At 40.7% G+C, this 23,680-nt stretch overlaps 3 protein-coding genes and 1 pseudogene across 3 annotated transcripts; 2 read left to right on the top strand and 2 right to left on the bottom strand.

The window, feature by feature from the left end:
- Positions 1 to 2,186: 2,186 nt before the first annotated feature.
- LOC146579244 (histone H4-like) lies at positions 2,187 to 3,014 on the top strand. The gene is made up of 2 exons (XM_085267938.1): positions 2,187 to 2,228; positions 2,736 to 3,014. Exons 1-2 carry the CDS (start codon positions 2,187 to 2,189, stop codon positions 3,012 to 3,014), a joined length of 321 nt encoding a protein of 106 aa, XP_085124064.1.
- A 1,955-nt stretch (positions 3,015 to 4,969) lies between these two features.
- Positions 4,970 to 5,390, bottom strand: LOC146579243 (histone H3). The gene has a single exon (XM_085262643.1). It carries the CDS (start codon positions 5,378 to 5,380, stop codon positions 4,970 to 4,972), a length of 411 nt encoding a protein of 136 aa, XP_085118769.1. The 5' UTR covers positions 5,381 to 5,390.
- Positions 5,391 to 5,743: 353 nt separating this feature from the next.
- LOC146579242 (zinc finger matrin-type protein 2 pseudogene) lies at positions 5,744 to 6,448 on the top strand (annotated as a pseudogene).
- Positions 6,449 to 21,415: 14,967 nt separating this feature from the next.
- LOC146579241 (uncharacterized) lies at positions 21,416 to 22,950 on the bottom strand. Its single transcript, XM_085262630.1, has 3 exons — positions 22,902 to 22,950; positions 22,439 to 22,798; positions 21,416 to 21,642 (listed from the first exon to the last, which is right to left on the bottom strand). Exons 1-3 carry the CDS (start codon positions 22,948 to 22,950, stop codon positions 21,416 to 21,418), a joined length of 636 nt encoding a protein of 211 aa, XP_085118756.1.
- Positions 22,951 to 23,680: the final 730 nt, after the last annotated feature.

Genomic DNA, 23,680 nt, shown 5'->3' with positions numbered 1-23,680 from the left:
AGATTGTAGCTTTAAGATATAATGATTTCGTAACTTTGTGTGGCACTGACCCCCCTTCCACTTATTGGAAATTAAATACGAGCTGTCTAAGTGACGGGGCACTAGTTTTGGCATTAAAGGTAGAAATTGAGAAAGTTTTGCAACTTAAAAAACTCACAATATCTGATGTACAATTGTGGGAGATACTGAAAGAACGGATGCAAAACTTTTTAAAATTTAAATGTACAGAAATAAATTATGCAAAAAATATAAAGTATAACGAACAAGTAAATCAATATATATCGTTGAAGAATAAAAAATTTAGAAAAGAGGATGAAGAGAACAAGATTGAAGAACTTAAAGTCAGTATTGAAAAAGTAAACAATGAAATATTATTTAACATACAAAAATCTATGGGAGGTGATATAAATGGTAATAAAGATTATATGATTGGTGCTAACCAAAAGAAACGTAATAATGATTTCATTTCTTCTATAAGAGATGAGGGAGGAAACTCCTTTGTAAAAGAAGTAGATAAAAGGCGAGTTATCAGAAGGCTATGTGCCCATATGTTCTCTCCGTTATCTACAAAAACAAGTGCAGCAAAATACCTGTTAAGTAAAATAGAGCCTCTGGACTCCATCCAATATACCCCACTTTTAGGAAATATTACTAAAGAGGAGGTAGAATGTGCGATCAGTCAGTTAAACATAAACAAAACCCCTGGTTTAGATGGGCTTCCGTCCGAATTTTATAAAATAGTTGTGAATGAAATATCCGAATTTTTAGCCACTGTTTTTAATGAAGGCATGCATGAGGGAACTTTGGGTGATTCCTTTTATAATGGATTAATGTGTTTGCTATATAAGAAAGGGGAAAGAGATAATATAAATAATTATAGACAATTGACAATAATGAATGTTGATTATAAAATATTTGCTAAAATAATTATGAATAGGTTTGAAGAGGTATTAGATAAAATTATAGAAAAAGAGCAAACATGTGCAATAAGAGGTCGTCTGATGTGGGATAACTTATGTACTCTGCGTGAAATAATTTATAGTAGAAAAGATACAGAATTTTTTATATTAAGTCTCGACCAAAGGAAAGCCTTTGATTACATCTCCCACTCTTATTTGTGGGAAGTAATGAAAGCGTATAATATGCCTGAAACCTTCATCTCTATGATTAAAGTATTATATAAAAAATCCCTTGTCCAGATAAAAGTAAACGGCAGACTGACCGAACCCTTCCGTGTCGAATGTGGAGTGAAACAAGGATGTCCTTTAAGCGCAGCCTTATATGTTCTAGCAATAAATCCGTTACTTAAAACAATCAATAGTGATAGCCGTTTTACTGGATACATCCTAAATGACACCTACAAGGTGACTGCCCTTGCTTATGCGGATGATGTCTCTGTAATTATTAAAGATCAAAAGGAGCTACCAATACTTAAGGATTTGCTAACAAAATACGAACAAGCTTCTGGTGCTAAGCTAAACCAGGAAAAGACGAAGGAGTTTGGTTTGGACTAAACTTAAAATAACCTGTAATTGCTTTAAAAACTAACAAGGAGATGAAGATTTTAGGTATTTGGATTACTAAAAATGATCCATGTCTTTTGAATTGGAAAAAGAAAGAGAGTGAAATAGAAAACGAAGTAGCTGAATGGGACAATAAAAATACAAACTATAAAGCGCGTGTGAATATCGTGAAAACACATGTAGTCTCAAAGTTGTTGTTTCTGGCTACTGTCTTTTCCCCTCCTCACAAAACTGTTATTAAATTAAGTAAATTGTGTACCAACTTGATTTGGGGGACAAACCGCGAAGTAACACAGAGGAAATTAATGTATAAAGGAAAAGAAAATGGAGGATTAGGAGCGCATTATTTTGATGATTCCTTTTCTAAAAAATGTATATGGCGCATTTGAGCGGAGCACCCACTGGATCCAAGGGAAGAAAGCTTTGTGGAAAAAAATGAAAGGGGGAGCCCGAACGGGAGTGCCATACTTTAAACTTGTGTTTGGGGATCTTGTGGATCAGTGGAAATTGGATGGCTTAAATATTTTACAATTAAACTCAAAACAGATATAAAATAAAATCAATCTAAAAAAAAATGAAGGTATGATACAATATAAGGCTGTGGAAAAAGAAGAAAATCAGAAAATAGTTAAAAACATATATGATAAAGTAATATCCGAGAACATGAGAGATACAGTGTGGCTTATCTCTGTCGGACGTCTCCCAGTAAGAGCTGTTGTTCTGTGGAGTTGCTTCGTTACCACTAAGAAATGCCCTATGGAGAATTGTGATGAAGACGAAACTCTTGATCATCTTTTGATATCGTGTTACAGGACGGTTGAAATAAGAAGGAGGATGGAAAAACTAGGTTTTAATATTGAAAATAATATAAAATCAGTAAGATATGGTTTGTTTAAAGAAAAGATGAGTGAAAATAAAAGAAGATTGTTTTGGCTGGCGATGTGCGTTATAAATGTACACATATGGAAAACAAGGGCTAAAGGTGTTATAGAACAAAAAGTGTTAAGTAGTTTCACCGTATGTAAAAACATTGTAACTGAGCTGAGAAGAAGAAAAACGAGAGATATGAAATTAGGAAATGACTTGCCGTGGGAGCTTTTATTATTGTAATATGTAAAATAAGATGCGAATAATTTGTGCATGGTGCTTGTATTATGTGTAATTGTGAATTTTGATATTTAAATAAAGTGATTTAAAAAAAAAAAAAGAAAGGGTGGCAAAGGACTCGGTAAAGGAGGCGCAAAGCGTCACCGTAAAGTTCTCCGTGATAACATCCTGGGCATCACTAAACCGGCCATCCGCCGTCTGGCTCGCCGTGGCGGAGTGAAGCGTATCTCCGGTCTGATCTACGAGGAGACCCGCGGTGTGCTCAAGGTGTTTCTGGAGAACGTCATCCGCGACGCCGTCACCTACACTGAGCACGCTAAGAGGAAGACTGTGACCGCCATGGATGTAGTGTACGCTCTGAAGAGGCAGGGCCGCACTCTGTAAGCAAGTGTACTCTCAGAGGTTGTGAGTGGCTCTTAAAAGATCCGTTAGTTGGTTGAGGACAGTCGCTGGATTTTCTTTAGCTTTCTCAGTCTTCTTGGCCTGGATGTTGGGCAGCACACCACCCTGAGCTATCGTCACTCAGCCCAGCAGCTTGTTCAGCTCTTCGTCGCTGCGGATGGCCAGCTGCAGGTGGCGGGGGACGATCCTGCCTACATATGCTATTCTACGTGCTTTTAAACCATTTAAAATTACAGCTCATAGTTTTATATGTGACTTATATAATGCTAAATTACTATTAAACAAACAGACAAGTATTTTAGACTTTAGTTTACTTCAGCCATATTCCATATAAAAATAGAGCCATAACAAAAGAATATGACTTTACGGACTTAACAACATTACTTCCGATATAGTACACCAACATCTGTTATATTTTGGCACTAAGGGAACACTGAATGACCTGGTGGTTTTTGTCCATAAAACTACTCATCTAAGATTATCGCAAAGTAAAAGATCTCTCAGCAAAACTATGCAATATTTTAGGCACTACTTCCCCGATCAAATCAGTCAGCTGGGATTTTTTTTCTTCTAAACATGAACTACAGTTACAGAAACAGACATGGACTACTGGTGCCCCACACAACAACTCAATGTCCACTATGTGAAGCAGCCAAACACATGCCTTCTCCTCTCGGTAACCGAGATAAACTGGTGGCATATTGGTTTTACATATTTACTGTCCAGTCTCTCCTGGTGGACATGGCATACAGCAGCATTGTTTAATCTCATTTGAGTCATTGTTACTATGTGCATATTAGTATTGTACAGCACTTTAAAAACACACCTGGTAGACCAAAGTGCTATATAAATAAATAAATGATGATGATGATTGTTGACCTTAGCCATGTTTTTAGTCTTGTGAGAGCACTGAAGCTTCTTTCAGCCTCAGCCGAGGATACTGGGATGACTGAAAGCAGCCCGACAATTGTCACGATAATAAATACTAGTTAATCTATAACAGGGGCAGATCTAGAGAAATTTTTTAAGGTGGCAAAGAAATTAAATGTTGTGGCAAAATCAAAGCCTTTTTTCCCCCAAACACATGCAGGTGGTTACATATGGTTTAAATTATTTTTTGGAAAACAATCACATTGTCACATGCTTAAATTACACAATGTCAGAAATCTACATTGTCATGAACAAAAATTGAAACCTAATTTTTCATGATTTCTTGGATTAACCCACTGAGATCTGCAATACAACCGGCCATTTTTGACTCCTTTTGAGTTTACGTTTGTATTTCACCCTCAAATTGTTTCATTTTATTTTTTTCCCCTTGCCTTGTTTGGTGTCATTCTTTTCAGCTCAACTGGATTTAGTGGTTTTTCCTCACTGACATACTGCATTAGTATTACTGAAATCACATGGATCTTAAAATCCTAGTAGTATTTTTTACAATAAAGAACAAAAAACAAACAAACAAAAAAAAAAAAAAACGACATGTTGAGTAAATGTTTATAACTTGAAATGCAAATATAGGTTTAATATAAATATGACATTCTTGAGTCACCAACATTAGACATAAGTTTAACAGCCTCCGTGAACTAATAGCCTGGCTTGAGGCTGCTGTTTTCTCTGACAGTTCAATCAAAATTAGAAATGCTACTCTGGGAGACTGAGAACTTAATAGTAAATGGTCTGTATTTGTATAGTGCTTTATTTAGTCCTTAAGGACCCCAAAGCGCTTTACACTACATTCAGTCATCCACCCAGTCACACACATTAAGACACTTATGATGAATTCAACGTTGATGCCAACTGTAGTTTCTAGTATAGAAACAGCAAAAACATTTAAGTGCGAATACGACATTAATATAAAAACAATAAAGGACCGAGCTCTTGATAGGAGTGAAGTGGCTCTGAAAAGAGCCGTTGTTGGTAGGAGAGCGTGCAGCTTAAGCTCTCTCTCCGCGGATGCGGCGAGCCAGCTGGATGTCTTTAGGCATGATGGTGACCCTTTTGGCGTGGATGGCGCACAGGTTGGTGTCCTCGAAGAGTCCGACCAGGTAAGCCTCGCTGGCCTCCTGCAGAGCCATGACAGCAGAGCTCTGGAAGCGCAGGTCGGTCTTGAAGTCCTGAGCGATCTCGCGGACCAGGCGCTGGAAGGGCAGCTTGCGGATCAGCAGCTCGGTAGATTTCTGGTAACGGCGGATTTCTCGCAGAGCCACGGTACCGGGCCTATAACGGTGAGGTTTCTTGACGCCTCCGGTGGCCGGGGCGCTCTTACGAGCAGCCTTGGTGGCCAGCTGCTTCCTGGGGGCTTTGCCGCCAGTAGACTTGCGAGCGGTCTGCTTGGTTCTTGCCATTCTTCGTCTCTTTTCTTTTAACTGTGCTAACAGCAGAAAATGTAGCAAACAGACGAGACTCGCTGCTCTTAAAGTGTGTGACTGGCTGTGACGCGGTGCCGCTCCGGCTCGTGATTGGTGAGGGGCTCCACGTGGTGCTCAGCACCGTTCAGAGGAGCACGGCCCCGCCTCAGTGTGTGCCTCTCATTGGAGAAAAGTGCATTGAATACCAATCGCCTCTCTGCGATTGGTGCGTGACGAAGCTGCGCGCGCTCTGCGGAAATATAAGCGAGGCTTTGAGCTGATCGGGCCACATTTTCTCTTAGTCTCGATACTACGAAGAGAAGAACCTGTCAAAATGAGTGGTTGCGGCAAGACCGGAGATTTTTTCCGGTCAAAAGTAAACAAGATGGCGTCAGGCAGCGGGTCGAGTAAAAACGACTTCCGTCGGAAATGGGACAAAGACGAGTACGAGAACCTCGCCCAGAAACATCTGGTGGAGGAGAGGGAGTACGAGCGGCGAGATGGAAAAACTGCGCCGCCGGTCAAGCGGGACCTCCTGCATCACCGGGACTACAAGGTGGACTTGGAGTCCAAGCTGGGGAAGACCATCATCATCACCAAGACCACACCGCAGGCCGAGATGGGCGGGTATTACTGTAACGTGTGCGACTGTGTGGTCAAAGACTCCATCAACTTCCTGGATCACATCAATGGCAAAAAACATCAGAGGAACCTGGGCATGTCGATGCGGGTGGAGCGCTCGTCTCTTGATCAGGTGAAGAAGAGATTCGAGGTGAACAAGAAGAAGTTGGAGGAGAAGCAGAAGGAGTACGACTTCGAGGAGCGCGTGAAGGAGCTGCGGGAGGAGGAGGAGAAGGCGAAGGTGTACAAGAAGGAGAAGCAGAAGGAGCGGAAGCGACGGGCGGAGGAGGACGTGGACTTCAAGGAGGACGAAGAGATGGCGGCAGTGATGGGCTTCTCTGGCTTCGGCTTGTCCAAGAAGAGCCACTGAAGCTCCGCCTCTCTCAGGCAGGAAGCAGGTTTCTGCCCCGCCCTCTCTACATCAGGCGGAGGTTCGGACTTAGGCGGAGTGGCATTAATGTGGCTAGTTAATAGGTATGTCCTCATTGTCATCTGTTGTGATTTTATTTTGAAAGGATGCTTCCTGTTATGCTGCAGAGTGCACGTGAGAGTTCAATAAACAAAGTCACCTTTTGGTGTGATGTTCCGGTGAAAGCCAATGCACCACGTGTGATTATTCCTCCGTCTAGACAATATAAGTATCTTCAATATTCATGCAGATTCCGCTGGGAGGCCCGTCTCTGCTAACAGGTTATGGGCCCAGGAAAACATTGAAGCTACGCCAGGGGAAAGTTTACCACCAGAAAAGTCGCAAAGTACAGCGTGTTCGGTGAGGACTAGCATGCTAAGTTAGCACCATGAGTAAGCGTGCTGGTGAACCCAGTGGCCGATGGGCAAGGTTGGTTTTTGACGGAGATGAGGAGAATTATGAACTTTGGGAGACAAAATTTTTGGGACATCTTAGATTACAAGGTCTAAAAGACACAATATTGAAAAGTGATGAGGACGACGATAAGAATGCCCAGGCCTTTGCAGAGTTAATACAGTTCCTGGATGATAAGAGTTTATCGCTCGTGATGAGAGAAGCTGCCGATGATGGACGCGAGGCACTGAAAATTAAGACATTATTATGCGGGAAAAGGTAAACCAGGAATTATCAGCCTTTATACTGAACTGACTTCTCTGAAGAAAGCAAGCACTGAGAGCGTCACGGAGTACATCATACGCGCAGAGACATTTATTACAGCCCTGAGAAATGCTGGAGAGACACTTAGTGATGGTCTGCTTGTAGCGATGGTGTTAAAAAGTTTACCAGAAGCATTTAAACCTTTTTCTGTTCACATTACGCAAAGTGAATCAGAAATCAAGTTTGCGGAATTTAAAACGAAACTCCGCAGCTATGAGGACACTGAAAAAATGCGCTTAGTGGAACAAGAGGATAACATCATGAAGGCGAGAGTGCAACCCAGCGTGAGACCAGCAGCAGCTGCTAATGACCACAGGAGAGACATGTCAGACATAGTCTGTTTTAAGTGTGGCCAGCGGGGACACAAGGCCAGAGCATGCCGCTACAAACAATGGTGCGGTCACTGTAGAAGCAACACCCATCGAGAGTCGACTTGCAGGAGACGACAACGGAATGATGAAGCACGCATAGCCTCGGAGGAGGGCGGCAACGCAGAGAGCGACGACACCTATGTCTTCCGGATGAGCGATGACTACGAGGAACCTCAACAGCGACAGGACATCAGGACCAAAGGCCTGATGGTGGATACTGGCGCAACATCACACATCCTGAATGATAAAACAGCATTCAAGAAATTTAATGACGACTTCCAGCCGGGAACGCACTGTGTGGAATTAGCTGATGGCACCAGGTGTAAAGGAGTGGCTGAAGGCAGAGGAGATGCAGAGGTGTGCTTGATTGACAGCAGAGGGAGACAGTGTAAAACAACACTGAAAGATGCCCTATGCATTCCCTCATTTCCACAGAATATCTTCTCTGTGAGAGCGGCCACCACGAATGGAGCCACTATCATCTTTAAGAAAGGAAGGAACGTCCTTCAACACAGAGACGGTACAAAGTTCTACATCCATGAGCACAACAGACTTTATTACCTTGAGACTGTAAGTGAGTATGATGATAAGTGTAATAATTGTTTTGATGTGCAGACATGGCACGAAATTTTGGGACATTGCAATCATAGTGACATTCTGAAGTTACAAAATGTGGTTGAAGGTATGAAAATCAAAGGGAAAACTGACAACCAAAGTTTGAACTGTGAGGTGTGTATTCAGGGAAAATTTGTCCAGACTAGGAATAGAAACCCTGACAGAAGAGCTGAGAAACCTCTCGAGCTGGTACATACGGATCTAGCAGGGCCGATAGATCCAGAATCACGAGATGGACACAGATATGCATTATTGTTTACCGATGACTTTTCCGGTGCAGTATTTGTATATTTTCTCAAAAACAAAAGTGAAACAATGCAAGCAACTGAAATCTTTTTGGCCGATACAGCCCCACACGGGAAGGTAAAGTGTATCAGGTCAGACAACGGCACAGAGTTCATGGCAAAGAGTTACCAGGTATTGTTAAACAAACATGGAATAAGACATGAAACTTCAGCCCCATATTCCCCTCACCAGAATGGTACAGCAGAACGTGGCTGGAGAACACTTTTTGATATGGGAAGGTGCGTGCTTATTGAGAGTGCCATACCAAAGGAATTATGGACGTATGCAGTTCAAACAGCGGCTATTGTGAGAAACAGGTGCTTTAACAACCGGACAGGACAGACACCTTACTTTTTGCTGACTGGGCGGAAGCCCAATCTATCCAGAATGCGAAAGTTTGGGTGTGAGTGTTATGCTTACAAGCAAGACAAGGGTAAGCTGGATTCTAAGTGTACAAAAGGGATTTTTGTAGGCTACGACAAAAACAGCCCAGCATACAAGGTTTATTTCCCAGACAGCGCTAAAGTGCAAAAGTTTAGGCTGGTTAAGTTTGTAACCAAACACAATGAGGAAAAGCAAACACAAACTGATACGACATCTGAGGATGAGGACATACAGGTGAGGGAGAGACCAAACATGGACAGGGAAAGCCCCAGTACCAGTTCACATGAACCAGATACTGACAACCAACCAGAAGTGAACAGTCAGATGCCACTTAGTGATGAGACTGAAAACTCCAGAAGGTATCCTTCTAGAACAAGAAAGAAACCAGATTATCTAAATGATTATGAGTCAGGAGAAGACATTGATGATCAAGTGCTGACTAACATAGACTACTGTTACAGACTGATAAGTAACTCACCCGTGACATTCAGTGAAGCTGTAAAGTCACCCAACTGTAAAGAGTGGAAAGCAGCTATGGATGAGAAAATGCAATCCTTAAAAGAGAACAACACCTTTACCCTAACAAGCCTACCTGAGGGAAAGAAAGCAGTGGGGGGTAGATGGGTAAATGTGAAGAAAAAAAAAAAAAACAGTGGTGATGGATCAGAAAAATATAAAGCACGGTACGTAGCTAAAGGTTACAACCAGTGTTTTGGGATAGACTATGATGAAACTTTTTCTCCGACTGCTAACCTGACAAGCATAAGAGTATTGATGCAGTGTGCAATACAAGAAAACCTGATTTTGCATCAGATGGATGTAAAAACTGCATACTTGCATGCACCAATAGATTTTGAAGTTTATGTTGAGCAGCCAGACGGCTATGAAGTAAAAGGAAAAACAGATGAGAAACTGGTCTACAAGCTGGAAAAGTCACTTTATGGGCTTAAACAGTCAGGCCGAAACTGGAACAGGACATTACATGACTATTTGATAGAGAACGGTTTCATGCAGAGTCCTGTAGATCATTGTGTTTACACAAGGAAAACAGGAAAAGAAAAAGTGATCATGATCATATGGGTTGATGATATTATTATTGCAGCCAGTGATGAAAGGGTTCTGAAAACTGTGAAGGAAATGCTAACTGCAAGATTCAAAATGAAAGATATGGGGAAACTCAAACATTTTCTTGGTATTGATTTTGAGCAAACCAAAGACTGTAAAAATGTCACAAGAGAGATATGTAGAAAACATACTGGAAAGATTTCAAATGCAAGACTGTAAACCAAGATCAACTCCTTGTGAACAAAAGTGGAACTACAATGATGATGCTGAGAAAATGAACAATGTCAGAATGTACAGAGAGGCAGTAGGTAGCCTTATTTACTTGACCTCTTGCACACAACCAGATTTGAGTTTTGTTGTAAGTAAGCTGTCACAGCACTTCAAAGAACCAGCTGTGGAACATTGGACTACTGTGAAACATGTTCTAAGGTATTTGAAACAATCAAAAGACAAGACATTGTGCTACAGGAAAAGTGACAAAGATTTGAGAGTACAAGGTCACAGTGACTCAGACTGGGCTGCAGATGTGACTGACAGGAGGAGTACTACAGGTTACTGCGTAAGCCTGAATGAAGAAGGTACTTTGGTGTCATGGCGAACAAAGAAGCAGCCAACTGTTGCCTTGTCAACTTGTGAAGCAGAGTACATAGCTTTGGCAGCAACAACACAAGAATGTTTGTACTTGACACAACTGTTGCAAAGCATGTATGAGCATCAAAAGGGACCACCAAAGATTTTTGAGGACAATCAAGGGACTATTGCATTGGCAAAGAATCCTGTTAACTAACAGAGGTGTAAGCATATCGATATCAAATATCATTTTGTGAGAGCAACAGTTAATGCTGGAAATTTGATATTGGAATATTGTTCGACAGGTCTGATGGTGGCCGATGTTATGACAAAGCCAGCAACAAAGGGGAAGTTATTGAAGTTTGAGAATGTTTGGAGTGTAAACAAATAGTAAAGAAAAAAACTGTTTCTTTTGGAATGCATGTAAAGCTGACAATGTGAGTGCAAGTGGGGGTGTTGAGCTAGTTAATAGGTATGCCCTCATTGTCATCTGTTGTGATTTTATTTTGAAAGGATGCTTCCTGTTATGCTGCAGAGTGCACGCGAGAGTTCAATAAACAAAGTCACCTTTTGGTGTGATGTTCCGGTGAAAGCCGATGCCCCACGTGTGATTATTCCTCCATCTAGACAATATAAGTATCTTCAATATTCATGCAGATTCTGCTGGAAGACCCGTCTCTGCTAACATTATTCACAGCCAGACTTTTATTTTGTTAGTCCATTCAGATGTAATCAGCTGCTTCCTGCCGCTTACTGGATGCTGATTAAGTGTTTCTTGAATCCTGCAAGCAGTAAATACAACAGGTCAGAGGTCGGACAGGAAGTAGCTGTCAGCAGTGAGGTGTTTGATTTCCTCGGGTTTGTGTTTGGGCTTCTTCACAGAAAGTTTTGATTCAAACACACAAAACGTAAAACTTTATTTAAAGCACAGCTCAGACAGTTTGATCCCCGTCTGTATCAGCCCCTAGGCATGCTGGGAAATTCAAATTGTAATAAACAGTTTTTGTTTTTGTTTTTTTGTTTTTAAAAAAAAGAGAGACTGGAGGCAAAGCCAGAGCTAAGGCTAAGACCCGCTCATCGTGTCCACAGACTGCTGCGCAAAGGCAACTATGCGGAGCGTGTGGGAGCCGGCGCCCCCGTTTACTTGGCGGCTGTGCTCGAGTACCTGACCGCTGAGATCCTGGAGCTGGCTGGCAACGCAGCCCGCGACAACAAGAAGACTCGTATCATCCCGCGCCACCTGCAGCTGGCTGTGCGCAACGACGAGGAGCTCAACAAGCTCCTGGGGGGAGTCACCATCGCTCAGGGTGGTGTGCTGCCCAACATCCAGGCTGTGCTGCTGCCCAAGAAGACCGAGAAGCCCGCCAAGGCCAAGTAAACGCAAAGCGCTCGGCTTCACCAACAACAAAGGCTCTTTTAAGAGCCACACACTTCTCTCTAAGCAAACATTCTTCTTGATGTTAATGTGTTTTTAGCACGTTGTGTACTGGGAAATGTAGATTATGCATATTGATTTATTTTGAAATGTGCGTTCATTCATGTCATCTTACATAGTCACGGACTGAAATCCACCTTCAAAAAAATACTGTGAGTGCTTAAGCAGAGTGTTTGTTTTATTCACAAGACCAAAATAGAGGGTCTTAATATAAAGTCAAAATAAAACCAAAGCAAAATGCTCTCTGTCTCCTGCTGTGTGGTTAAGGTTCAGTATCACTTAAGCTGCCAAAATGAGTGGACGCGGAAAAACCGGAGGAGTAGTTGGTTATGTAATCATGCCCCCGTATGCCCCATTATCGTTTGCTTCAAACTTCAGCAGTCTATGGGTGAGACTTAAGTACATCGGAAACGGGGACCCCCCAACCCGTGATTATGTTGCTGAAGAGCTGTTATTGCAAACATCATGGCTGAATGTGCAGGACATATACTCTTTCATTGCTCTGCCCAGTAAACGGGATTTTGAGCTGTGTTTCACCCAAGAGGCGCCTTTACGTCGCTTCTTAGAGATCTCTCTTTCCAACGCATCGCATCCGAAATGGAAAGACTGGCAAGTGGAGTCTTCTGTCCAGGTCGAGGTAGTGACTCTTGTTGTTAAATTCTGGACTGGAAGGATTCCAGACCAAGATATCGAGCTATCTCTTAAAAGGTACTGCGAGATTCTTCAACCCCCAGTCAAGCCAGTGGATAAATTCGGATTCTGGTATGGAGTCCGAAAATACAAAGTTCGGATGCGTAGAGATGAAGCTGGACATATAATCTCCATCCCTAATTCCATCTCGTTGGGCCCCTATAATGGCAGGATTATTTATCCTGGCCAAATGGTGAGGTGCTTCATCTGCCAAGGTCCAGACCACCAGGCGAGAGAATGCCCCACTGTCAAATGTTGGAAATGTGGTGAGTTGGGCCACAAGGCTAAAATTTGCCAAAACGAAAGTGAGTGCTCCCTCTGTGGTGCGAAAGGGCACACTTTCTTTAAATGCCCCAAGTCCTTCGTGAATATACTTAAATCTTCCCAACAACCCCGACTTTCTGACACCATGGATTTCTCTTCCTTGGAGGATCCTTCTCAAGTTATGGATCCCCCCGTGAATGACCAGGTGAGAGAGCCCCCTCCCTCTCCTCCCCCTCCCTCCTCCGACAGCTGCCTCACTGTCACTCCCAGTTTCGCTTGGATTGGATAACCCACAAGTGGATGATCAGGATAACCAGTCTAGCCCTGTTCAAAATGAGTTACCATCTCCACTGTCTCAGTCAAGTAAAAAAAGTGACGAGAGTGATGAAGAGCTAGATGGTAACCTAATCATAGAGACATCGGATGGTGAGAATAAAAGCGATAGTGACGACGAAGAAATTGACAGCGAGCAGACACCTGATGACGACGGAGATAGCGAGGACCATGGATCCTTCCCTCTCACAGAGGCGGCATCTCTGGCTCTTGCTTCGCTGCCCGGGGAAACGAAAGTAAAACGGAAGACCTTCTTTAGTGGAAGTCACCCAGCCCTCAACGAGCTCGTCAACGAGGATACGAGAGGAAGCAGAAAAAGGAGCGTTTCTGCTTCTAGCTCTGGAAGAGATAAGCGGAAGGATAATAGTTGGTCTGGTAATATTGGTAATATTTCTGAGATGGTCTCTCCTTTAGTCAACCTATGAGTAACATCAAAATAATAACATTTAATGTCAGAGGTCTCCAATCAGATAAGAGCAGGAAAAGGAAGGTTGATTTCTTAAAAAGACTTGATTATGATATTTTGTGCCTTCAAGAGATGAGATTAAAGACACACGTAGATGTATGTGAATTAAATAAAATGTGGAACACTGCCCATTCAATAATATCGATAGGGGAAGACAGCTCTGACGGAGTGGGTATTTTCTTTAAAAAAGATGCGGTGAATATAATCAAAAGAAGAGACATAATACCGGGACGACTCCTCCTTGTTGATTGCTGTTATTACGGGCAAAGGTTGCGTATTATTAATGTTTATAATGCACCCGAACGAACGAAAAAGATACAATTACTGAAAAAACTGAAGTATTTATTAGAGATTGGTTTTAATATAATTCTGTGTGGAGATTTTAACATTGTTACTGAAGCAACTGACAGAATATACAAGGTTGAATTTAGAGAATTGCGAGAAAGCAAATTGTTGGTTAAAGTTTGTAAGGAAGCAGCACTTCATGATTTATACAGGCACTTGCATCCACATACCGTCCATTACACTATATTCGATTCATTAACTAAAACAAGGATTGATAGATTCTACATATCACATAATGTTCAAGGTCTGAAATATGACACTCTTTTAACAGACTTTGACAGTGGTTATGGCAACAGTATCGTTTTGTCCCCATGAATTTTTGAACTATTGGAAATTGAATACATCCTTGTTAGCAGACGAGTTGCTTGTGTCCGAAGTTAAATCTGAAATTAAGAAAATATTACATCTTAAGATTTTTACTACTTCTTTCTCGGAACTCTGGGAGCTCCTTAAACTATGTGTCATTTTTTTTAATTTAAAGCGAGAGAATTAAACCATGCAAAGAATGTGAAATATAATGAAGATGTGATATATATATTTAAGAAATAAGAAGGAGAAAGAAGAGGAGGAGGAAAATCAAATGATGTCTCTTAAAGAGGACATTGATCGAGTCAATAGAGAATTTTTATTTAATATGTTGAGACGTACTGACTTTCATGGGAATAGCGATTATATGATAATCAAAAGAAATGTCGAAATGATTTTATTGTCTCAATTAAGGATAAACATGGAAAGTCAGTTTTTAAAGAAGAGGGGAAAAGACAAGTAATTAGAGACTATTGTTCGGAGATGTTTTCATCCATAGCTACAAACAGCGACATTATTAACAATTTTTTGAGTGAGGTTGAACCATTAGATTCTGTCATTTATGAAACTTTGATTGGAAAAATTAAAAGAGACGAAGTGGAGTCAGTAATTAACCAACTTAGTACCGATAAAACACCTGGTCTGGATGGACTCCCCTCTGAATTTTACAAAATTGTGAGTAAAGAACTGTCTGAATTATTAACTCAGTATTTTAATGAAGGAATAGAAAGAGAAACAATGGGTAAATCGTTTTATGAAGGAGTTATGTGTTTATTATATAAGAAAGGTGATAGAGAAGACATTAACAATTATAGGCAACTGACAATAATGAATGTAGATTATAAAATCTTTGCTAAAATAATTATGTCCAGACTAGAGGATGTATTAGATATTATCATTGAAAAAGAACAAACATGCGCAATTAAGGGACGACTGATGTGGGATAATTTAAGTATGTTAAGAGAAATTATTTATAATGGAAAGGATTCAGAACTCTGCATCCTAGGCTTAGATCAAAGGAGGGCTTTTGATTCTGTTTCCCACTCTTATTTATGGAAAGTAATGAAAGCTTATAATTTCCCGGACCAATTTATTTCTATTATTCAATTGAGTGCTGCGTTATATGTCCTTGCAATTAACCCCTTATTGAAAAGGATAAATGATGATAAACGGATTAAGGGATACGTCCTTGACAAATCCCATATAATCGCAGCTTTGGCGTATGCAGATGACGTGACGGTGATAATCAGAAACCAAAACGAACTGTCTTCAGTTATGGAGATATTACACCACTACGAACAGGCATTAGGTGCCAAGCTGAACCAAGACAAAACTGAAGGGGTGTGGCTTGGACATCAGTCCAGACAACCTAAAATGATGATCTCTCTATGTAGTGAGATTAAAATTTTGGGTATATGGATTGATAATACTGACTCTCTTTTACTAAATTGGAATAAGAAAGAAAATGAAATCAAAATGGAAATTATGAAATGGGAAAATAAAGATACAAATTATAAAACACGTATTAACATTGTAATAACACACACAATTTCAAAACTTCTTTTCCTTGCTGCAATACTTCCTCCTCCGAGAACAACCGTAATGAAAATAAGTAAGATGTGCATTAAATTTATCTGGGGATCCAATCGAGAAGTGACTAAGAGAAAATTTATGTACAAGAGTAGGAAGCACGGGGGTTTGGGAGCCCCAGACTTAGAGATTGTTTTGCGAATCCCTTTTATTAAAATTACTCAAAGCGCAATTTCTCGGGGTGCCCCGTGGGTTCGAGGGAAAGAGGAATTATGGCAAAAGAAAAGAGGCAGGGCCAGAGCGGGCGTTCCATACCACAGACTTATGTTTGGTGATTTATCAAGTCAATGGGAACATTATAGTTTAAATATTCTCCAAGATAATATGAAAAATATCTATAAAAAAATTAATGAAACCAAAAATGAAGGTGTAATTCAATATAAGTATGCAAATAAAGATGAAAATCTTTCAATAGTTAAAAATATACAAGATAAATTATTATCTGAAAGCATGAGAGACGTGGTATGGCTCATCTAGCTCGGGCGCCTCCCTGTGAGGGCGGTGGTACAGTGGAGTTGTTTTGTTACCACCATGAAATGTCCTATGACAGACTGTGATGAAGATGAGACCCTAGAACATCTCCTATTGGATTGTTATAGGACAACTGAGATCAGGCAGAAGATGACAGAGATTGGCTATGATGTGGATGTTAATATTAAAGCAGTTAAATATGGTTTGTTTAAAGAAAAAATGGGTGAAGACAAAAGGAGACTCTTTTGGTTAGTAATGTGTGTAATAAACACACATATTTGGGAAACCCGTACCAAAGGAGTGTTAGAACAAAAGATGATATGTAGTGATGTTGTGAGTAAACATATCATTACAGATCTGCGGAGAAGACGAACAATGGACCTGAAACTTGGGAAAGTTTTCCCCTGGAACGAATTGAAACTGTAAGTTTTAAAAGTGGTTTGTGGACTCAGATGCTCGATTGTCCTCCTTGTTCTCCTTTTTCATTAATGAGTGGTGTGTGATCACGGTTTTGTATATGTAATTGTAAGTGTATGTACATTTTATATGTAAGTTTGTTTACTTTAAATAAAGAATTAAAAAAAAGAAAAAAAAGAAAACGTAATATGTTGACGATTTGTCACCTAGCATAAAATGGTATGCTTTGGGAGTGAGAATGTGTTGCAGCACCCGGCTTTCTTTAGACCGCAAAGGCCGGGTCCCGCTGTTTCCGGGCCGGCCAATAATAATGGTGACATTTAACGTATTTTAGCCGATAAATAAAAACTGTAAAATGTATTTATCACCCCCAACAGTCCTTTTGAATGTCTCCCTAATTCTGAGGTCTCAAGGTTGGCAAGTATGGCCACAACACCTCACTTTTTTGCCACATGTATCGCAAACCACCACGAGTCAGCACAGGAGGGAGGGGGTGAGTAGCTCAAATGTGTTGTTAGCATGTTAGCAGAGCGATGCTACTGTGAACGGAGGAGCTATTTTCTTGACGTGAGCTTCTACTCAGGGTTTTTTCTTCCAGTTCAGAGCAGAAATTTTTTGTTAAGATACTGGATGTTGTGTTTTTTCTCCACAATTTTAATTATAAGCTAGATACATTGCTGCTAACAGCAACAGGGATGAGTCAGTGAGTCCGTTGGGCTTGTGAATCATGATTCATTAGTCAGTAAAGTGATTCTCAAGTATTGAACGATTCAATTCAACAGACAGATCTGTGTCTACAGTTTGAAACAACTCACATCCAAAAAATGTGAAATGTGGAGCACTGCTTTCAAATGAAAAAGGTGGAAAACAATAACTCACTAAAAACCCCATTCAAAAAAGTAAAATTCTGATATTTTTCAGGATTTTCAAAATGTTTTTTAATGTAGTTTTAAAAATAAGTAAACTTCAAAATCAAATTAGGGATCATATTTTTATGTTATCAATAAAAATTTACTTTGCAGTTTACTTTCCTTTTATTGGTTCTGCTGAGGACGTTCCAGTAGAAACAACCTGACGGAGGAATGTGAGCTATGCAGTGATGTAAGGAGCTCTCTGATTGGTTAGAGAGAAAGCGCGTCACCAGAGTTACTTTAGGCTCTGGTTTCTTGTTGCGCTGCAGAGTACAGGCTGTTGTTTCTGCACGTGGTGTGTTATTCACACTTGTAAAATCTTCAGCTGTGACATATGAAGAATAAGACGTGACAGTAGAGCGACACAGAGTCTTTATCCTCACAGTGCAGCGGTGGATTCAGCCTGTTTAAGGTAACTAACAATGCTAATGCTGTCAGACAGCACTGAGCTGTTACATTCATACACAGTGTCACAGCAGTCTTTAAAATAGTGATTAAAACGCTGCCTGTAAACAAAGTGCCATCAGACAGGATGTCATCACTAAACTTTCAAACACATCAGATTAAAATGAGCTGACAGCAAATCGTTCCTTGTATTACTGCACAAGGAAAAGACTGGAGATGACAATAATGATTTAATGGAATTTGTTTTCATTACATGTGTGCACACTTTCAATCTGAATGTAAAGTTGTGTGTAGTGTAGTTTTAGAAAATGTAACAGACCAGCACACAACAAATGAGACAACAAGCAAGAAGGATTTAGAAGTTCACAAGTGTTTCTTTCTTAAAGAACAGGCTCTGGTAATACGTGCAGCAATGGCAGAGGCACGATTGTAAGGTTTATCTAGGCACAAACCTATTGCTGGAACAGCTGAGACAATTCTACTGCAACTAGCAAAGCACTGGACACAGGCATATATGCGAACAAAGAGTACCAGTGTGTGTGTGTGTGTGAGTGTGTGTGTGTGTGTGTCTGTGAACAACTACTAAGGATGAGACATTCTATGCATCCATCCATTCACTTCCGCCTATCCTTTCCTGGGTCGCTGGAGCCTATCCCAGCTGTCATAGGGCGAGATGCACAGAGACATAGACAACCATTTGCACTCACAGATTCACACCTATGGGCAATTTAGATTAATCAATTAACCTATCCCCCACTGCATGTCATTGGACTGTGGGAGGAAGCCGGGAAGAACCCCCGCAAACATGGTGAGAACATGCAAACTCCACACAGAAAGACCCCGGCTTGATGGTGGAATTGAACTCAGGACCTTCTTGCTGTGCGACAACAGTAAAGACCGTGCTGCCCTGAGACATTCTATCAATATGCAATAGATTATATACCTCTAAGCATATATGATAATGATAATAATAATGGATTGCATTTATATAGCGCTTTTCAAGACCCTCAAAGCGCTTTACAATTCCACTATTCATTCACTCTCACATTCACACACTGGTGGAGGCAAGCTACAGTTGTAGCCACAGCTGCCCTGGGGCAGACTGACAGAAGCGAGGCTGCCATATCGCACCTTTGGCCCCTCTGGCCAACACCAGTAGGCGGTAGGCGAAGTGTCTTGCCCAAGGACACAACAACCAGGATAGCGAGAGCAACCTCCCATTTACAGATGAGCTTCCCAACTGCCAAACCAAACAGTATTATATGTTTCTAAGTATAAATGACAACCCAAAAATATAACCCTGACAACGATCACCTCCGGGTTTCAGCCATGACCTAGGTTGCAGCAAGAGCATTTGACTTGATTATCAAAGTGCTCTCCTAGGAGTAGACAGGCTGAGAAGTTCAGTTAAATAGCAATATTATTTACGATTTTGAATGTAAGCAATAAAATCTTAAAATCAGTCCGATTTTTGATGGGCAGCAAGGATCGGGGTAATAGAATCAAACCTTCTAGTACCAGCTAAAAGGCGCGCCGCTGCATTTTGGACAAGTTGTAGTTTATGAAGAAGGGAGGACTGGAGGCCCAGGTAAAGGGAGTTGCAGTAGTCTAATTTTGAAATAACAAAGGCATGGATAAGTTCTTCAAGATCCATTCGCAGTATGTAATGCTTAACCTTAGAGATGTTGTCATCAGGATGATGACAACAACAGCCTCGTACAACATCAAGTCTTACATGGACCGGCAGCCATTTTTTTTTTTTGCTGTGTAAGCACTTTCTTACTACAAGACTGACTCTCATGTGCCTTTATCTAAGTGTGTTTAACCTGACAGTCACACTTTCACACTCAGGTGGATCCATCAGGTCCAACTCACAGTTCCGTTTCTTGTCCTTGCAGATTAAAGGTGTCAGGAATCAAACTGCTGTCCTGATCTAATCAGTAGACGACCCTCCTGAGCCACAGCTGCTCACAGGACAATCATCAGACCTAAAAGGAAAAACTATATATATAGTATATAGTATTTCACTGTAGTAAAATACAATAAATAATAACTAAGAATGGAGGGGCCTATGGAGATTGGACATCTGCTGAAGTATTGAACAGAAGAACAAAATATTGCACAAAAGCAAGAAAGCAGCAACATATTGCTTGTATGATTGTATGGGAGAGATCTGCTCACACTCTTAATTTGCATTAATTGTTCTGACAGCCCACAGGAAGAAGCTGCTCTTTAGTCTGTTGGTTTTGCACCTGATGGATCTGAACCCTTTTCCAGAGGGCAGGATGTTGAATGGGTGGTGGTTAGGATGAAGGTGCTCTTTCATAATCGCCCTGGATCTGGAGAGACATCTAGAGCTGGAAATGGAGTCCAGGGAGGAGAGCGGACAGCCGATCACCTTCTCTGCAGTTTTGATGACCCTCTAGAGTCTCTTCTTATTGGCTGTTGTACAATCAGCGTACCGCACAGGGATGGCGTGCACCAGCACACTCTGGATTGTGGCACGATAGAAGGACACTAGTAGGTCAGTCTGTAGCCTGTTCCATCTCTGAACCCTCATGAAATGGAGGCGCTGCTGAGCTTTCTTCAACAGGGCTGATGCAAGATCAATTATTAAACTGTACAAAAAGTCAACAAGTCATCTTTAGAGAGCAGATATTAAATCTTTGGGTCTTGAAATTAGCAGAAAGGAATTCACTTTATTACTCAGCAGCCATCTTTTTATCAGACATGAAGAGACTGTTTGTTCCCTGACAATCGTTCAGCAGGATTAAAGCAAGGAGACACAGAGATTTGCACATATGTGAAGGCACTACTGATTTTGGCTTAAACAGGAGCTACATTTGCTCCCATCCCCTCATGAAGAGAAGAATCAGGAAAGAATTTTACTTATAAAATTGTAAAAACCAGTTTCTTCACTTTTAGAAAGATTAAGATGTGAAATTAAAAGAAAAGGTGAAATGACCCAGTGTTAAATTTACCTCTGTCCCAACTGCGTTGATAGATTTTTAAATGTTTTATCAAATAGAAATGAGTTTGTTATTGAAAACACTGAAAATGTTTCTCTGTTAATTTTCTTGTTAAATCAAAGTTGAAGTGAATGACCAAATAACAGATTTTAGTTTTTATTACAGTTTCAGAAAGTTTGCCAATGTTTTTGAAGATGCGGTTTGTAAAATATAGATTATTAATATCTACATATATTTCGATCTATTTGTGTTATACAAAAATGACTTGCATAGAAAAACATACAAAAAATTTTTTTGTGAATTTGTGTGAATGAGGTAAGTTGAATAGTGTATGAAAGCAACATATAGAACCAGTTCATTTACAGAGTTCGTATCAACTAGATCAAGTAGACGTCAAAGGCAGGACGTATCTTGGTTTAGTGACTTTGTCCCTGAGAGTTCATGAAACTTGACAGCTGTACAGAAATTTGGCACTTTTCTAAGCACGACACAAAGTAAAGTGCACACAATCAGAGCGAATAATGCTGCTGCTGTCAGGCCAATTACAATAATCTTCCAGTCCTTTCTCTCTTCTTGTGGTGGTGAAGTTGGTCTCTGGGATGTGAGTTGATCAGCAGCTGCTGTAAAAGACATTAACATATTTACTTGTGCAGAAATAAAATAAGAACCATCAGGATGTTTGACATGAACAACTGTTGAAATCTCCCTATTCTTTGAATCTTTGGGCTGAAGGAAGGACAATACTCGGTGTATTTATGCTCAATCAACAATCATTTATTTCCATACAATTCAACACTTAAGAGCATAAGGACCATCATGATGGGGAGACATGCCTGAAGAGGGTCACAGCAAGTCTCAAAATGGTGACGGGTTGCTCAGCTTTTTATAGTCTCTAGTGGCCCCCACCTAGTCGTAAAAGACCAAACATTAACATTCTTTCTCTCTTACGGCGCCTAAGTTATGACCTCGGCAGTTGTTCCTCTGCTTTCTGTAAGGTGGGGGTGTGGAATGTGGTCTGTCTATCTCCCCTGTCTTAGACACAGAGTCTCCTGCTTACAACCTTTCTCTTCATGATTCAACAATTAAGCATGTAATACATTCACAGCAGATCAAGGATACAGAGTGATGCACACTTATCTAATAAACTAATCAGTGAATATGTTCTTTTAACTCAAAAGTATAATGAGAACTAAACTACATACAGATCACACACTCTATATTAAAGGGTATAATGTGATCTACAGCAGTATCATCCTTCAACTACTTTGATTACATATATAAGGTAACATATAATAACAGAATAATATCACACAACACATCATGTTTTTCAGTCATAAATCATAAACATGGCAAATAAAAGTTTAACAGACCATAAATATAAAAGTGATTGTTCAGTTTTGACTTGTTAAAACTTACCAGTGACGTTGAGTCTGCAGCTCGCAGAGCTGAAGCCATAATCTGTGTTTACTTGACACTTGTATTGACCAGAGTCCTCAGTCCTGAGTTTGCACAGCTGGAGTCTGATTCGTCCTTCTCTGAGGGCGTCTTTGTCACCCTGAACTCGTCCTGAAAACTTTTCATCCTGAGACTCTGAGACTTCAGCACCATTGTGGACATGATACAGAACTGAGAGTTTATCATCAGTTATCAGTTCACAGTAGATGTTTAGATATGTGGGGGATCTGCCTGTTTCTACTGTGAACGTCCACTCCAGTGTGATGTTGTGGTTCTCCTCTGCCTGACAGGAGGTCTGAGTCACATTCACTACAAATGATCCTGTTGAGGAGACAGAGAGAGAGAGGAGCAGACACTCTGAGAACTGGAACAAACCTGTTGTTGTGGTTTTAATTTGGACTTCATGAAGTGAACTGTAACTAACCAGAGACACACGAGGTGAGGATGAGGACCAGCGAGATCCTGCAGTTCATCTTCTCCCTGTGAGGAGACAGAGGTGAAGAGTCATGAACACATGAGGTCAAAGTTCAGTTACAACAGGAACAAAAACAGGCAGATGAGAACCTGCAGGAACATCAAAGTCAAATTTAGATTTTCCTTAATCTTAATTATGCAAATTCTCATGACCATTGATCAACAACCACTGACCAAAACCCACTGATCAATGGCCATGAGTACAGTAAGATTAAGGAACTGACCTCCCAGCCCATTGTTCCTTCACTGAGCTGGTTACAGTCATTATGCAAATATCCTGTTTATAAGATCGGGGAAACCTGCAGTCAGCTGAGACTGAAGAAGTCACTTGGATGAGTGACGAAACGTTTCTCCCACAAAACGCTACGTCCAGATGAACAGAATCAACTTTTGGAGATTTACTTTCCTGGATGATTGAAAATGCATCAAAACAATATTTAAATATAGAAACGGAAATAAAAGCACTTTTAATGTTTCCCGAAGCTCAGTATTTGAAACAGAGTTAAATTTCACTGCTGTAAAATTTTAATTACATACGTTTGAAACAACACTTTACAAATTGATCTTTAGGTTTAATGGCGAGAAACCCTCAATCTCACTGTAATAGCCGAGAGAGAGAAAAACAGCGGTGCAATTTAAAATCTTACAACACAACCATAAACGTTTACAACCTAAAATTAGTGATGGGACGTTCTGTATCGAGGCTTCGGAGCGTGTGTCGAGTAATGG

This window comes from Mchenga conophoros, linkage group LG3 (assembly GCF_057382185.1).
Source record: "Mchenga conophoros isolate Kocher_MC1m ecotype Shallow Benthic linkage group LG3, M_conophoros_male_GT1.1, whole genome shotgun sequence".
Classification (NCBI taxonomy): domain Eukaryota; kingdom Metazoa; phylum Chordata; class Actinopteri; order Cichliformes; family Cichlidae; genus Mchenga; species Mchenga conophoros.
Note: the sequence above shows the minus strand (reverse complement) of the source record. Positions and strands in the feature narration are given on the sequence as shown.

Excerpts from the sequence above, each read along its gene's own strand:
- LOC146579244 (XM_085267938.1), top strand. The coding sequence starts at position 2,187 with ATGAGAGATACAGTGTGGCTTATCTCTGTCGGACGTCTCCCA. Across the intron at positions 2,229-2,735 it reads TCTCTGTCGGACGTCTCCCA|GGTGGCAAAGGACTCGGTAA; the intron begins GTAAGAGCTGTT and ends AAAAAAAGAAAG.
- LOC146579243 (XM_085262643.1), bottom strand. The coding sequence starts at position 5,380 with ATGGCAAGAACCAAGCAGACCGCTCGCAAGTCTACTGGCGGCAAAGCC.
- LOC146579241 (XM_085262630.1), bottom strand. The coding sequence starts at position 22,950 with ATGAACTGCAGGATCTCGCTGGTCCTCATCCTCACCTCGTGTGTCTCT. Across the intron at positions 22,799-22,901 it reads CCTCACCTCGTGTGTCTCTG|GATCATTTGTAGTGAATGTG; the intron begins GTTAGTTACAGT and ends TCTCCTCAACAG. Across the intron at positions 21,643-22,438 it reads CTGCAGACTCAACGTCACTG|CAGCTGCTGATCAACTCACA; the intron begins GTAAGTTTTAAC and ends TGTCTTTTACAG.